This window comes from Pempheris klunzingeri, chromosome 7 (assembly GCF_042242105.1).
Source record: "Pempheris klunzingeri isolate RE-2024b chromosome 7, fPemKlu1.hap1, whole genome shotgun sequence".
Taxonomy (NCBI): Eukaryota; Metazoa; Chordata; class Actinopteri; order Acropomatiformes; family Pempheridae; genus Pempheris; species Pempheris klunzingeri.
The window spans coordinates 24,751,771-24,768,479 of record NC_092018.1 but is presented as its reverse complement, the minus strand read 5'-3'; the positions used below and the strand labels follow the sequence as shown (position 1 = coordinate 24,768,479).

General features: G+C 45.2%; 1 protein-coding gene across 3 annotated transcripts in view; it reads left to right on the top strand.

Annotated features, from left to right (window-relative positions):
• tet3 (tet methylcytosine dioxygenase 3) overlaps positions 1-16,282 on the top strand; it is a 29,808-nt gene extending 13,526 nt beyond the window's left edge. For all 3 annotated transcript variants that reach the window (XM_070833943.1, XM_070833941.1, XM_070833942.1), the window contains 9 exons: positions 484-3,409; positions 5,963-6,053; positions 9,168-9,261; positions 11,505-11,713; positions 12,567-12,717; positions 12,875-12,964; positions 13,288-13,425; positions 13,552-13,906; positions 14,141-16,282. In XM_070833943.1, coding sequence (XP_070690044.1) covers positions 532-3,409; positions 5,963-6,053; positions 9,168-9,261; positions 11,505-11,713; positions 12,567-12,717; positions 12,875-12,964; positions 13,288-13,425; positions 13,552-13,906; positions 14,141-15,930 — 5,796 coding nt within the window. In that variant the 5' untranslated portion in view covers positions 484-531 and the 3' untranslated portion in view covers positions 15,931-16,282. The remainder of the gene's footprint in view (positions 1-483; positions 3,410-5,962; positions 6,054-9,167; positions 9,262-11,504; positions 11,714-12,566; positions 12,718-12,874; positions 12,965-13,287; positions 13,426-13,551; positions 13,907-14,140) is intronic.
• Positions 16,283-16,709: the final 427 nt, after the last annotated feature.

Sequence of the window (16,709 nt, the reverse complement as noted above, 5' to 3'; positions counted from 1 at the left end):
CAGAGTCTCCCAACATCATAGGTGACAGGTTTCAACTCCAACTGCCTGCTTTGCATAGCCCAACTTATCTGGAGCAGTGTCCATTTTTAAACACCAGTGAAACTATGTCACATGACCTCTGACTTTCCTGGCACAACACTTGCCTGTTGTAAAATCACTTTACTGAAGCAGTACTTGAGTTTTCCTTGGCCCTACTGACCTAACCCTGCAGCATTGTAAGAAGGGAATAGAGCCTGATGTTATTGAACACTGTTATTTATGATTCTGTCAAATTATTCCTGGAACACAGACACTAAACTACCAAAATATTTATATGTATATCATTATATATTACATATAAGATATTTTGTTCAGTTACAGTGATTATTAAATACACTTGGGCAACACATGGCGATTATTCAAAATCATGCATAATGTTATTTTTCACATCAGTTGTTGATTCACTGGATTCTTTTTAACATCAGTAACATTTTTGTCTTCCAGACTGTTCGCGAAGTCACTTCAGTGGATGGCCGCAGAAGTGGAGGCCAGATGGAAATTGGGTCACATGACCGCCTCCAGGAAGGCGTGCTGAGCGTGGAACTGGCCAATGGGGTAAATCGCTACCCTAACGGTGATGAGTCATCTATGGAAACAGAGCAGCAGAGGGCAGGAAGCGTGCCTCCAACGCAATGGGTGTCAGGACATGGCAAGGTCAGTGACACCCAACAACAGCAAGCAGCATGTTGGAACAGCAGCAGTGGTGCAAACCCTGGTGAACTTGTCCACCACTCAGACATGGAGGATGCCCACAATCTGGTGGCTTTTTCTGCTATTGCTGGTTCATTGCCTCCCTCTTCCTCCTCTTCCTGCCTTGTGCAGCCTAACACAGCCCAGCTGTATGAGAAATTCACCCAGGAGATGGATGTTGAGGGAGCTCAGGCCAGACTCTCTGCAGGGGCTCCTGAGGGCAGCTGCCAACCTCCAGAGGACCTGAACACCCTACAGACAGCACTGAGCCAAGCCAAACATGGACACAAGCCCCCTAACTGCAACTGTGATGGGCCCGACTGTCCAGACTACCTTGAGTGGCTGGAGAAGAAAATTAAGTTGGCAACCAATGAGGATCAAGGTGCCTGCAAGATGGCTGATGCTCCCCCACACTTACAGCCGCACCCACAGCAATCCCATTTGCAGCATCACCGTCAGCCCTACCCCCAGATGAATGGTGGCCACCGTCTGTCTACTTCATACCCCCAGCAGAAACAGGGAACTCAAGGCCCTCATCCAGACCAAGTGCCCTGCTCGAAACCCCCAATTCCCTGCTCTCCCCAGGTGCTCTCCATAGCCAAGGAAAAGAACGTTAGTCTTCAGACAGCCATTGCCATAGAAGCTCTGACACAGTTATCTGGTACTGGTCCACAAGCTGCCGGCTCTGCAGGTCAAGCCCCATACAACAGTAACCTCCATCATCACCAACATGCCCCCATCCCATCTCAGCCTTCCAATGGCACAAGCTTGATCCCGTCCTCTTCTGGCACCCACTCATCTTCCTCACGCTCTCAATCAGTCCCTCCAGGACTACACACCAACCAGCAGGCCCCAGTGTCCTGTGAGCACCACAGGCCCCAATCCCAGGGCCACCCAAACCACGCTACTCCTCTCCCATCCTCTACCTCCCCCTTCCCAGATCAGGGAAAACATCCAGGCTTCAGTCCTAATCCCCCACAGTGGCAGCAGAGCTCAGTCAGAGGCTCTGATCAGAGGAACCCATGGATGTGTATGAAGTCTGAACCCCAGTCTCACTACGCTGCTGCACCTCATAGTAGCTCAGACCCCATGTCAGAGCTCAAACAGCTGCTTGGTGACACTAGTGGCAAGTTCAGCAATGCTTCTTTCAAGCTTCCAGTCACACAGCAGCCCCGATTGAGCCAGAATGGAGGTATCCAGGCCCAGGACAACCCAGCCTTGGTCAGGATAAAGCAAGAGCCAGATTCTGGTGAACAGTACCATCACACTGCCTCCATGGGACATTATGGCATGGCTAACTGTCAGCAACAGGGTCAGCACTATCCTGGCAACCCCCTATCTAATGGCCAAGCAGCCATCAGCCACTCCACTCAGGCAGCTCTGCAACATCACCTTCACTACAAGAGGAACCTCTTCACTAACCACTCCTCTGGCTTTGGAGCAGCAGGCCCTCATGCACCTCTGGCTTGCCAAAACTTGAAAAAATGGTGGCCACAGATGGAGGCAGAAAGTTTACCACACCTGGCCATCAAACAGGAACCCAAGAAGAAAAAAAGCAGCCAAGGATCTCCTGTAATAAAGGCTATGAGTGGGATGCCCACAGTCCCTTCCCTGCCCAAACCCAAACAAATAATCATCAAGAAGACCAAGCAGAAAGCCTCCATGCCAACCTTCCTGCCTCAGACTCAGATCACATTACAAAAACCACCAGTCCTCATGATGGACAGAGCCGCGGCCCTGACCAGCCTGCAACCAGGTTCTCTCCCCTCTCTGCCCCTCCACAGTAACTCCACTCAGGCTGCTGCTGCAGGCCTCCCTGCCCCAGCCCAATCTCAGGTATCCATTTCCAATTCCTCAATGACTCCCTCTCCCATTGTTTCTGCTTTGTCAGAAAACACTCCAACCCTGATTGGCTCTCTGCCCCCACCAATGGCTCCTGTAGCCCATGCTAAGTCTGAGGGAGCGGGCTGTCTGTCCTCCAGTAACACCAGCACCACCACACCTTTAAATTCCTCATCTCCATCCAGGACCTCACAATTATCGAGTCTCATCAACATAGACCCCAAGTACGAAGAACTGATCCGCCAGTTTGAGGCTGAATTTGGAGACTCAGCACCTGCCAGTCAGCCCCTGGAGGAGACTTCAGCAGCCCCTCAGTCTGGGAATCGGTCTCAGACCAGTCCTCAGGATGTCAGTCCCACATCATTATCCAATTCCCAGTTGGCTCCCGCAATTCTCACCAGTCAAGCCACCTCCACACCTCACCCAAATGATCAGGTGATGGAAGTCAACAAGGATGAGTCAGGGACCCAAAGTGAAGCAAGCTTGAATCAGGCATCAACAGACAGCCCCACGGAGGAGAAGTACGAGGGGCCCCGCCATGTGTCTCTGCATCAGGAGGCCATTCTGAACAAGCAGCCCAGTGTATCAGAGGATATATTCAGCATGCCAGGTTCTCCACTGCCTAAACGCATGAAGATTGAAGCTTCGGGTGATATAGCAGTAGTTTCCACCACATGCTATTCTGAGGAGGACACGCCCACCAAGGACCTGCCTTCTTCTCCATCCCTCAGAGGTTTCCTAGAATCTCCTCTGCGCTACCTGGATAGCCCCACCAAGACCTTGCTGGATACTCCCTCCAAGGATCTACAGGCAGAGTTCCCCACCTGCACATGTGTGGGTAAGTCAGTGCATTGGTGTCTGTCCATGTTTGTGTTTACACAGGGGGCAAGGTTGCAGTCCATCAACATACTGCATTAGCACTTTTTAGGCAGTTAATAAATATCCCTTCAAACATTACTCATTCATCTCTGAGTGGAAATAAATTTAAGTAAGTCTGTTGAAGCCCCTGGAAAAACGTTTTAAATCTGGAGACGTTCATGTGTTGCTCTACCTATGGAGCTTAGCATTAGTGCTGGTAGTGCTTTACTCTTCTTATTGAACTACACAGGGAAACTATTAGGTTTTTTTCACTCCCCATATTCTTCAGGTTCTCTGTCTGGATGCTTGTTGAGTGTGTCGAAGAATGTGTGTGTTGCCAGGGTGTATGACTGCGACCATCCAGACTGCGACAGTGTGAGGCAATAAAGGCAGTAGGCAGGAACAATAGCAGTGGTGGCAGAAAGAGCCTTTTGTGTGGGTTTGGGTCTGGCAAGCAAGCAGAGCAGAGCCTTTGTTAGACAGAAAGTGGTTCAGTCCCATAGTTTGGGTAGAACCCTGCTCAGGTTATTTACAACAGAGTAGGTGGTCTCACAGTAGATTAATAATGTATCAAAATTCATAGACCACATTGTATACTACATACTTGAAATTAATAAAACAAAAGAGCACAAACTTAACAGGTAGATAAAGTCAGTTTTGGTGGATTTCACCTATGATAGACTCACATTATTATGGTGTGAAAGGTTATTATTATTCTAAAATACCTAGCCTGTCTTCCTTCAATACACGACTCAGTAAATCAGATGATTACTCTAGCTCTATCTACTTTTCATTAACTTGAATAATGAAATATTTTGTGCCTTTGAAAGCTATCAAGAAATCACCAGCATTTTCTTGCAGTTACAGGGTGTTAGCTGTAGGGCTATGAAGGGTTAATGCCTGGTAAATAGACCCTTGCTGTCCCTAAACATTGAAGAGAGTGCACAGCAGGGGAAGAGCAGCTGCAGAGAAACACTTGCTATCTGTGTGCTGTTACTTATAGTAGAGACCAGCAAACAGCAAGTCTTCATAGTGAAGCTTTGTTACACACTGCCCTGTCATATCCCTGTAGCATAAAACTGCAGTGGAATGAGACTGCCTCCAACACATACACAGATACAGTTTACAGTGGACACAAACACACACACACAAGCAATTTCCACACAAGAATTTAGTATGACTCCTCCACTTCCTGCCATGAGCCACACCCTGGTGCCTCCCTGCGCCAACAGGGGAATGTGACCTCATATTACCTCTGAGCCAGAGAAACACACAACACTGAGGTGCACGTCCTTATTTTAGCATTTACACCTAGAGCATTTAGCTAATGTTGTTAACCAGGGTGTGTGCTGCACTATGATAAAGAAGTGTTTTGTACAGAAGCAAGAGCAGCACATACAAAACCCATTGCCAGATGTTACATAGATAGACAATGCAACGTCCATTAGAGTCCAACATTGTATGTGGGATACATACAGCTGTATCACAATCAGTATGACATACAAAGCTTAGCACTGAAGTCATTGGATGTGGTGTACGACAATGGTAAAATGCACTTATACACAAATACACATAAATACAGACATGCAAGCACTCACACGGACACACCCTCTCTCCCTCTTAAAACTCACACAATTAAAAGTCTTTCATCACTACCTCAAAAAGCTCCCCACACACACACACACACACACACACACACACACACACACACACACACCACACCCTACAGTCACAGCCCGCTGTCTGCGTGTCAGGAGGGTACGTGTGGTCATGTGTGTCTGTGTGAACTGGATGTTGCAATCACTTCCACATTCTCACGCTTCTCATAGATGATTTGGATTTAGCTATATAGAGGACATCTTTCAGTTTGTCAAAAGATACATCAAATACATAGCTTTTCACAAAACTCTAAAAAAAAAACTGAGATGCACATACTTTATGAGGTCAAAGGACTAACCATCCTCAACATGTTTGTTCAATGCGACAGACACCCTCAAAGCCTCAAGCAGGGCTCCTATCCAGGTACTAGTAAATTAGGACTTGGAGGCCAGAGAGATTATTCATTTGATCAAAGCAAAAACATTTCTAAAACCTGATAGTATCACAGAAGAAGACTTCGGTGACGCTGCTAATAATAATAAGATCCGAAAACTATGACTGTGTAAGTATAGTAAAATCAGATATTAAAGGTAGTGGTGTTTGTTTGTGTTCTACAAATTAAGAATAGCTTTTAGGAGAAATATTGGGGAAAGAAACAGTGCATGATAATGACTGTGACAGATCATCAAAACACATGCTAGTGAAGTGAGTCGAATTTTTCCTCACTTCCTCTCTGAGGAGGAAGTGAAGGTGAAATAAGGAAGTTCAATCCTAAAGTAGTATAAGTATAGTATTAATACTCATATTAGTTCATAATGATAATCTGTAGTATAGTGAATAACTGTGTACTGTATTTAATTGTGGAATTTGCCATAGTGTTTTTTCAGGTCCAGTTATGTGCTATTTTCTCACCATCTACTGTATCTTTTTCTAGAACAAATCCTGGAGAAAGATGAAGGGCCTTACTACAATCACCTGGGATCTGGACCTACTGTAGCCTCCATAAGAAACCTGATGGAGACGAGGTGAGCCTTTCCTTCTTCTCTTCTCTTGTCTCCTCACCTCTTCTCTTATTTCTCTTCCTCCTACATGCTCTTGCTTTCTCTGCCTCTCCCTCCTCCTCCTCCTCCTCCTTCTCTTTCTCCACCTTCCCTCCTCCTCACATTTTGTCCTTAGGGAATCTGTGACCCAGAATCCAGTAGGCGGAACAGGAAGTATCAGCATCATCAGCATATCAGAGGCAGAGCAAGAAGCACTGGAGTAGCAGCAGATGATAGCTGACAATGAGAGAAACAAGGGAGGAAGAAGGATCTAAATCAAATCACAGAGAGAGAGAGAGAGAGAGAGAGAGAGAGATGAAGAGCAAAGAAAACAGTGGGAGGGGAGGAAAGGAGAGAAAGTTGTAAGAAAGTATGATGCATTTTTTTGTGCACTAATAATAAGTTCCATTATTTATATTATGTAACAGTCCTCAGTATTAATTAAGGCTGAAACCTGGAGTTGGATAACTATTTACATGCAAATGTACAGCTGAATTTTCTCAGCGTGTAACCTCATATTTAACCTGCTCAGAACAGGCTGCTTGCTTGGCCTCCAGTATTCTGATGTAACTGCTCATCACACAGTTGCATTCCTATGCTATGCTAGAGTATACACCAGACTTGGGTGCAAAAGGGTGCCCTTAGCATCCTTTTTTTAGATCTAGTAAGTTACATCGCTGATGCTTGAAATCTTTCTTAACCTTTTATAGTCTTTTTATATACCAAGGTATTGTTTAGCTATTTGGAGCCAGGCTATTTCTGGGAGCAAAAGTGTTAATTCCAAAAGTTGCATTGCTGATGCTTGAAATCTTTGAGTGTGCTACAATGTAACTCCAGTCTTTTTGGTATGTCCCTCTTCATCTGTCCTTGAATGAACTGTAGAGAGATGGAGGGAGAGCTGTACCCAGCATGTCATTCAGCGGTGTAACACTTAACAGGGGTACACACTGTGAAGTGTACTGAGGAGGTACACTGCACACTGCACTTCCTTGGGTCCTCAGAAATCCTCCCGGCGAGTGTGAAGTTGATCGGAAGAACAGTTATCCAGAACATCACAGGACACACAGACAGACAGAGAGTCCTTCCATTTTAGTTAGATAATCTCACAGTCATTCTGAAGGTGAAATCTATGTGCTATGTTTGTCTAAATGAGGCAACAGATGGTATGTAGAGGTAGGCATTTGGACTTATTAAATCCATGTCACATACACAGTACTAACCAGACAACCTCACCAAAGCAATGCAATAACCTGTTGTTACTTTGTCTGCTAAGCAACAGCAGACTTGATAATAAAAAGACAGACTGAGCTGAGCAGTTTGATCTTCATGGGATTAGTATTTTATTAAATTTAGGAAAGAGCACCAGAAAGGCCCAGCTGGTAGTTTTAACAACCAATGTGCCGCTGCAGCCTCTGTAATGGAATTGTGTTATCTTACTAAAACCAAACTCTGCTGAAATGACTGATCAACTGTTAAAGATGAAAGAAGAGTTGCCACATTTGTCATAGTTCTGTTAACACTGATGGTCTGACAGCGTCTTGTGGTGTCTGTTATTTGTAACCCCAGAATATGAAAACACCTTGTAGTCTGTGTTTAAACCTTTGATAACCCGGAAGCTCCATTGTGTTATGCTTCATGTTATGGTCAGTCCTAAACGTTGTGCTGTGGCACACATTTGGCTGTTGTTCACTGAGAGGCTGGATTTCAATGGTACAATTAGTCCGTGCAGAAAAAAAGGTTGAGTGAGGGGGGATGTTAGGCCAGAGACCACTTTTTGTTGTTTGAGAGATGACATAAGAGTTAAGACCCCACTGTCCCCAGCTGACCTTTGACCCACCCCTGATCCCAGTAGGCCACCCCTGTGGTGATAGAGCCTACTCCCCTCCCACCCTCTCAGCCACCTCAGGGTGAGTCCTATTCAGCAGGAGCCCCTTGTGTTCACTGTCACACCAAATCTGCTCAGGGCTGAAGTTTTCACAATGGCCAGTACCGTGCGAGAAGGAGACCTGATATGAGCCGTGAGCAGACATCTGACATGTTCCGATGACCTCTCCCCACCCCAACACAACCTCTGACCCCTCCCTCCTCCTACACACCTCCCCACTCTACCAACAGACCTGCAGCAGAAACTACTACTATTAAATCATCTCCTCATTCGGTCAAGCAATGTACACAAATCAACCTCATGCATGTGGACACAAACTGTAGCACAGCAATGAGGAGTCCCTTTGGCTGGCATTGTGTCGAGGCTAGTGGGTTCTGGTTTACTCTGCCGTGCCTGTGTGAATCTCAGCAAAGCCATGTGAACACTCCACACCGGCCAGTGCTGCTCAGGTTGGCCTGTCTTTGGCAGAGTTGACATATACTATTACTCCCACGAAATCCTGTAGCCACAGAGAAAATAACACAGATTCAGGGCAACACAAGCAAGAGCACAAGAGCAATGGATGGTGTAACAGTTAAGAAAACACTCTTGGTGAGGTAATTTGTGACAAAAAGAAATAATCGATCTTCTGAAGAGCAGGATTGTTTCTGTTAATACAGCTCTGATACTCTAAGCCGGCAGTCAGCAGCTGCTGAGTTCTGTTGTTCTGTTATTGGATATGTGTTGCCCATAGTTTTTGAATTCTAGTACCATTGGCACCAGTTGACCATTTGACCAACCGAACATGTTTAATCTGCACTGTCAGATTGTTCAGATCAGTAAATTAGTAATTTCACACTTTTTCTGTTCTTATTCTTCTATTCTTATAATTCGAATTTATTCACCTTTTAGTGTGTTTTGGATTGGGAACACGCATTCATATTGGATGTCAACTGGCTGTCAGGTGTAGTCTTTGTGGTGTGTTCAAGTGCTACTTTCAACAGAAAGCATGAGGCACCAAGAAAGGATGCAAAGCATTTGACAGTTCATCTTCGGTCGGTCGGTGATAGCTGATACACAGGAAAGACTACAGCGTGTTTTTGAGGCTACTTGACTGTGAGTTTGGTGTGTCAGAGTCCTTAAGTCAGGCATCAGTGCTCCCATTCTGGCTCCAAACACCAACTACTCGAATGGATGTACATTGAAAGAACTAAATTGTTCCTTCTCCTGCGTAGGTATGGAGAGAAAGGGGATGCCGTCCGGATTGAGAAGGTGGTGTACACAGGCAAAGAGGGAAAGAGCTCACGGGGATGTCCTATTGCTAAGTGGGTAAGTAGCATCACATCACATCTGCCATGTGCATGAAGTTTTGAAAGAGCCTTACAATAAATAAAATTCAACGGGTCTGTCAACAACTCAGTCAAAGCCTGATTGTGTTCAAGTAAGAGAGAGTAAAAGAGAGGGAGGTGTTTTAGGACTTCTGTCCCACCTGACAGCTGATGACAGCCAATCAACAACAGATTTATGCTGTGTGTGTGTGTGTGTGTGTGCATAATGAGGGCTCCTGGGGAGACACCTAGCCAAGTTTGTTTTGCTCACAGTGAGTAAATCAGTAGGTGGTCTTACTCTGTAACAACTGTTCAGCCTCCCCCTCCCTTGTCACCCCTGACACATCCTGCTAATGACTTTATGGATTTAAAATGACCATCCTACTGTGTGTGTGTGTGTGTGTGTATGACATGTATCTTTTCTGGTAGAAAAAATTGTTGTAAGGAATCAGATAATAATGCTATGAGAAGTACAATCTGATATACAGTACTGTGCAAAAGTCTTACGCATGTGTGAAGAAATGCTGTAAAGGAAGAATGCTTTCAAAATTGTAAAATTTAATTGATTTTTTATTGATTTACAAAATGTAGAAACAAAGCAAAAACAGAGGAAAAATCTAACTCAAATCAACATTTGGTGTGACCAGCCTTTTCCTTCAAAACAGCATCAACTCTTCCAGGTACACTTGCACAAAGTAAATGATTTTGTAAGATCATACTCAGGTATATGATAACCAGTTATATCAAACAGGTGCTAATGATCATCAGTTTCATATGTAGGTTGAAACACAGTCATTAACTGAAATAGAAACTCCTGTAGGAGGTTTAGAACTGGATGAGGAACAGACAAACTGATTCATGTCACAGGTCATCATGTTCAGACTGAGCACAGCAACAAGACACAAGGTGGTTATCCTGCATCAGCAAGGTGTCCCCCAGACAAAGATTTCAAAGCAGACTGGGGTTTCAGGATTTGCTGTTCAAGCTCTTTTGAAGAAGCACAAAGAAACGGGCAACGTTGAGGACCGTAGACACAGTGGTCGGCCAAGGAAACTTTGTGCAGCAGATGAAAGACACATTATGCTCACTTTCCTTCAAAGTTGGAATGCCATCAGCTCAGAACTAGCAGAAACCAGTGGGACCAGGTACACCCATCTACTGTGCACAGAAGTCTGGTCTTCATGTGGTCTTCATGGAAGAATTGCAGCCAAAAAGCCAAATCTCCAACATGGCCCAGAGACTCAACTATAGGAACATAGGAACTGGGGTGCAGAAAAATGGCAGCAGGTGATATGGACTGATGAGTCAAAGGTTGAAATATCTGGCTGTAACAGAAGGCAGTTTGTTCACTGATTCACTGAAGGGCTGGAGAGCGGAACAATAAATGGGTGTCTGCAGGCAAGGGAAGGCTGTGAAGCTGGTGAAGGTTTCTTGCAAGTTTGGGGCTGCATTTCTGCAAATGGAGTTGGAGATTTGGTCAGGATCAATGGTGTCCTCAATGCTGAGAAATACAGGCAGATACTTGTACATCTTGCAATCCACATTCACTGAAGGTCTGTGGTTAGTTCTCCAACATGTTTGGAACAACTTACCTGTTCCTTCAAAAACTGTGTGCAAGTGTACCTAGAAGAATTGATTCTGTTTTGAAGGCAAAGGCTGGTCACACCAAATATTGATTTGAGTTAGATCTTTCTTTGTGAATTGATAAAAATAAAAAAGTTTTATATTTTTGAAAGCATTCTTAATTTACAGAATTTCTTCACACCTGCTTAAAACTGTTGCACAATACTGTGTATTGATATTCTTTGTCCATTAGTATGTTTTTATAGTATAAGTGTTAAAATATATATTGGTATGTGTAATACAAATTGAAATTCCAGCTTAATTAACTTAGAGCATCATAAAAAAAATTTAGGATCAGTATCCAGTCACCACAGCAGGTCAAATTACAGCACAGCTATCAAGTGTCCTTCCAAAATGCAGTGCAACCAATCCTCTGTTTCTCATTGTGTCTTGTTCAGTAGTGCAAAAGCATCTAAAGGTGACTGCTATACAGGCACAAATGTTTATTACAAACAAACTACAGAATACAGGAATAGTGGGTTTGTGGCATTTATGGTTCAACTGACATTTCATGACTGAGTGAGCATAACTGAAGGTGTAGCTGCTGAAGAACCAGGGTGTTTATTTAACCCAGTAAACCTAGTTCAAGCTAAAATAATAATACGCTGTCTTTCCTGTCAGGTGATCCGTCGTAACAGCGAGACAGAGAAGCTGCTGTGTCTGGTGCGTCATCGTGCAGGCCACCACTGTGCCAACGCTGTCATTATCATCCTCATTATGGCCTGGGAAGGTGTCCCAAAGGCCCTGGCTGACAAGCTGTACCATGAGCTCAGTGAAACCCTCACCAAACGTGGTAACCCCACCAGCCGACGCTGTGGCCTAAATGATGAGTAAGTAGCTGATGGACACTCTTTGACAGTGGTTTTCTAATATACAACTTAGTGAATGTGCAGACAGCAGGCAGGTTGTTTGTATGTCAGCATTATAATGCTTTTCTGTGCAATTGTGCAGTTATTTTTGAAGCACATGCTTAACTATTTTATCTTAAGTCATCTTTATGAGAATTTAGGGGCACCCATGACAACTGCATAGCATAACACTAAATGAAAAATAATGTGTATGCACAAAAACAAAATGATGTATCTCTGTTACTAGATGTTTACATGTTGTCATACAGCCAAATCTATGCCGACACCCCCTTGTTTAACTGACCTGGTTTAGACCTAACCACCATTTGCCATTTAAGTTAAGATAAGATAAACCTTTATTTGTCCCACATTGGGGAAATTTGCAGCAGCAAAGAACAAGAACAACAGTGCAAAGATAAGTTAAACAACAGGTGCCTATATACGTAGAATATAATAAAAATAGAATAAAACATTTACGCAGTATATACAAATATAGCAAAGAGATTGCACTGTAGTAGGTTCTTATACGAGCTCACTGCTGTAAACTGTGTTACCCTATTGATTGATAGCACACAAGTAGGTCAGATTTTATGTCAGTCATAAATATATAAATAATTAGTTCTCTGAAACTTGTAAGAATTTAAGATGATGTGCTGTAACATTAATGCCCCAAATGAAATGATGCCTAAATTTCTTCCTCAACATTTCTCTCCACCACATTGTCGTATCCTATTCAGCCCAGTTCAAACATAATGTGTGTATAATGTGATGTATGCACAGGGCACACATCATTTATACATTAAACTGAGATTGTGCTCACTGTCTCCCCCTTCAGTCGTACCTGTGCATGTCAAGGCAAGGACCCTGACACTTGCGGTGCTTCCTTTTCCTTTGGCTGCTCCTGGAGTATGTACTTTAATGGCTGTAAGTACGCCCGAAGCAAAACACCGCGCAAGTTCAGGCTACAAGGAGAGCACCCTGACGAGGTACTCATCACTTTGAATACAGTTGTATTATAGCAGTATTCAGGAATGCATTTATTGAAATGATGAATGAGTGTAGTTACTAAGTTAAGCTAGTGTTTTGTAGCCCTGTGGCTCTGTGTTTTGTTCTGACCTGTAATCCATCTTTTTTGCTTGTCAGGAGGAAAAACTCAGGGATAACTTCCAGTATCTGGCAACTGAGGTGGCTCCTTTGTACAAACGGCTGGCCCCACAGGCCTACAGTAACCAGGTTTGTTGTACAGGCAAATACCCAGTGATGTACATTTACTGCACAAGTCTTTAAATAGCGACAACCTCATGCAGGTCCTAACAACACTTGTCATCGTCCTCACACACAATGAGTAGCACTATTCACTAGACCATTAAGACTCAGGTTGTCACATTATAAATTCCTGCCTCTTAGCAAGAAGACTGCAAATAGTCTACTGGCAGAGACTGACTCAACTCAAGTTATTTTTACATTATGGCATATTGCACCTGTGAAGTGCTGCCTTTGAGAAAGGCAAAAAACTTTTTTGATTGATTTTGGATCTATTCTGTCCCCTTCCTCAGTGCCAGTCGGAGGCTAAAGCTCCTGACTGCAGGCTGGGCTTAAATGAAGGACGGCCATTCTCTGGAGTCACTGCTTGCATGGACTTCTGTGCCCACGCTCACAAGGACCAGCACAACCTCTACAATGGTTGCACAGTGGTATGATCATTCACCATACTCTTAAATTTGTGTTTTGGGGGTATTTTGAGGTGAATAAAGGGTATATTTTTCTATAGTGTGACTAAGCTAAATAAGCTAAATAAAAGTGCTCTCCCTCTCTGTTAGGTGTGTACTTTAACCAAGGAGGACAACCGTGCGGTGAACCAAATCCCTGAGGATGAGCAGCTCCATGTCTTACCTCTATACAAGATTTCCCCGACTGATGAGTTTGGCAGCGAGGAGAGCCAACGCCTCAAGATGCAGAATGGAGCCATCCAGGTGCTTCAGGCTTTCCGCCGTGAGGTACGCAAGTTGCCCGAACCCGCCAAGTCCTGCCGACAGCGCAGACTGGAGGCCAAGAAGGCCACCTCGGAGAAGAAGAAAAGTAAACTGATGCAGCAGGCAGGGGAGACGCCAGAGAAAACTGTGGTCAAGGCTGAGGTCTGCATCACTGGTTCCCCTCAACCCCAAGGCAATAAAGGTTAGCTATTGTGTTGTGTTTGTTTTGTGTCACCCATTATGTACTTTTTTTATTATATTAGTATTATTTCATATTGCTTGGCTTGGGACCTTGTCGGGTAACCTAAAATGCATATAAAATAACCCTAAGCTGTAATCATTGCAAGAGAACTCCAATAGTCCACAGAGGACAAACTGAAATGCTTTTATTTAAGTTTAATTTCTAATTGACCTTTCTTTTGTTTCAAACGTTTAGCAATTATGAAACAAGAGATGAATCCCAACATCAAGACGGAGCCCTTCAATGGATCAGTAGACGGATACCCTGGAACAGACCCATTCAACAACATCTATCCACACCCTGCCTACTATGCAAGGGGAGGCCTTCCCCCAACTGGCCAGCCCTCTGCACCAGACCCAGTAAACGGCTACCACCATAATCTACCCGCAATGCACTATGGCTTCTACAACTATCCCCCCAATGCACTTTTTCGCCCTAAGCTGAGGACCTATGAGGGTCGAAATGTCTCTTTGCCCAAAGCAGGCAGTAAAGCTGACCAGGTAGACAAGAAGCCTGATATTCAGAGCCTTCAGGCCAGACTGGCCCAGTCCTACCCCACCCATCCAGAGCAAGCCAACCAACTAAACAACAGCGCTTACCCCCAGCCTGCAGACTACAATCTGTCCCGTCCTTCCTCTGTCTCCTCTGAACCCTCCAATAGAGGCACTCCAGTCATCAAACAGGAGCCTATAGATGTGCCAGTCTATGAAGGCACAATGTCTGGTGCCAACACCCCCAGCACCACCCCCCAGCCTGCGTCCTGGCCAGGGCACAAGCTTAATGGAAGTATCGTTCCCACCAACTGGGATGGCCATCTGAACCCTAAACCAAGTCCTGAAGCCTCCTTGTTGAACCCAGACAAGCAGCAGTTTCACCAGCATCCCCAGCAGCGGCAGCCCTCTCCTTACCCCCAGCAGTGGTCACCCTACCCTGGTTCAAATGCCCTAATGGCTTCCCCTGCCCCATCACCCTCACTCCAGGTACCTCCCTCTCCATCTCCGTCCCCTCACCTAGCACACCCAGTTAACATACACCAAGGCTCCACACGCCCTACCACCCCGCGCCCAAGCACCCCTCATCCAGGTACACCACAGCCTGGTAGCTCTCACTCAGGCTCAGTTACACCACAGCCAGGCACCCCAGGCCCAGGCACCCCCAGGCACTGGGCCAGCCCTGCTCCTAGTCCTCAGCCGAATGCTTGGGCCATGGGACCTGCGGCATATAGCACTGGTTTGAAGCACAGCCATCCTGCAGGAGCCTACCCCGACAAGATCTGGTCCAAGACCGGGGAAAGTCGGTGTTCCACTCCCCTTGGGCTCCAGGAGAAGGCTTGGAAGTCCTGTGGAGGTTCAGTGGCAGGCAGCACCCTGTCCCCTGCCCCTGAGGGTCGCCTCTTCCCTGATGCCCTGCAGCAGTCAGATCAGGCTTGCTGGAATCCCAACCGAGCTGAGAGTGATGTTGAGAGCACCAAGGCCCGTGAATTTGAGGATGACGAGGTGTGGTCTGATAGCGAGCACAACTTCCTAGATCCTAACATCGGTGGTGTGGCGGTAGCACCAGCCCACGGCTCCATCCTGATTGAATGTGCCCGTCGGGAACTACATGCTACCACTCCACTCAAAAAGCCTGATCGCTCCCACCCCACACGTATCTCCCTGGTCTTTTACCAGCACAAGAATCTCAACCAGCCCATGCACGGCCTGGCTCTGTGGGAGGCCAAAATGAAGCTGCTGGCAGAGCGAGCGCTGCAGAGGCAGCAGGAAGCGGCTCTCCTTGGCCTCTCGCAGGAGGACATCAAGGCCCTTGGGAAGAAACGCAAGTGGGGGGCTACAGTGGCAGGTGCCAGTCCAGGACCTGGACAATCTAAAGACAAGAGGGAGGGGCCAGTTACGCGGTTAGCCCCCACGATCCACACCACCTCTATGGTTACTGTGTCTCCCTATGCCTTCACCCGCCTCACTGGACCCTACAGCCACTTTGTCTGAGGTCAGCCAAACACAAGCAGACTGATAGCTACAGAGTGGTGTAGTGGAGGGCTGGAGAGAGTGATGGGCAGGATAAATGTCTCTCGGCCGTCCCGCAGTCTGGCATCTCTCCATCCTGCCCCCTCCGCAGTCCATTTGGAGGAGGGGACGTTTTTATTGTTTTTTACCTCATGTCAGGCAGTGGTTTGGGCTTCAGACACACTGCCTGTGGTGCTCTTCCTCTCTCTTCCCTGGAGAGGAATTCCATTGCTTTTTCTTGTTTATAGAATTTTAATGATTCTAATTATTGCTATTATTATCAATATTATTATGATTGCTATTGTTACTGTCAATGTTGTTATTACAGGTATTATTATAATGAAGACTTGTTTGTTTTTTGTTATTGCTGTTTTCATTAATGTTATTATTAATGATGTGATTGTTTTTGGTTATATATTTTTTTAAATCAATCAGTCTGAGTAAGTCAGACAGTTGCTTTTTCCATGTTTGGAAAACATGTACTCTGTTTTCTGTTTGATTTTCTTTGTTCTTGTCAATCTTCCAGCTGTACTTAGAGGAGGAGCCATTATCTGCCTGGCAAGACAGCAAACCAATGTCACACTAATCATATAAAAAGAAAAAAGCTTTTCCAGTAGACTTTAGATGTCTATCTCTGTATTGACAATATACAGATATGTAACTTAGATTTTTCAAAATAGCTGGTTTAGACCTCCATAAAGGATAATTCTAATTATTTTTGACCTGGGCCTTTATTTTCTACTTTTGGCTATTACAAGTAA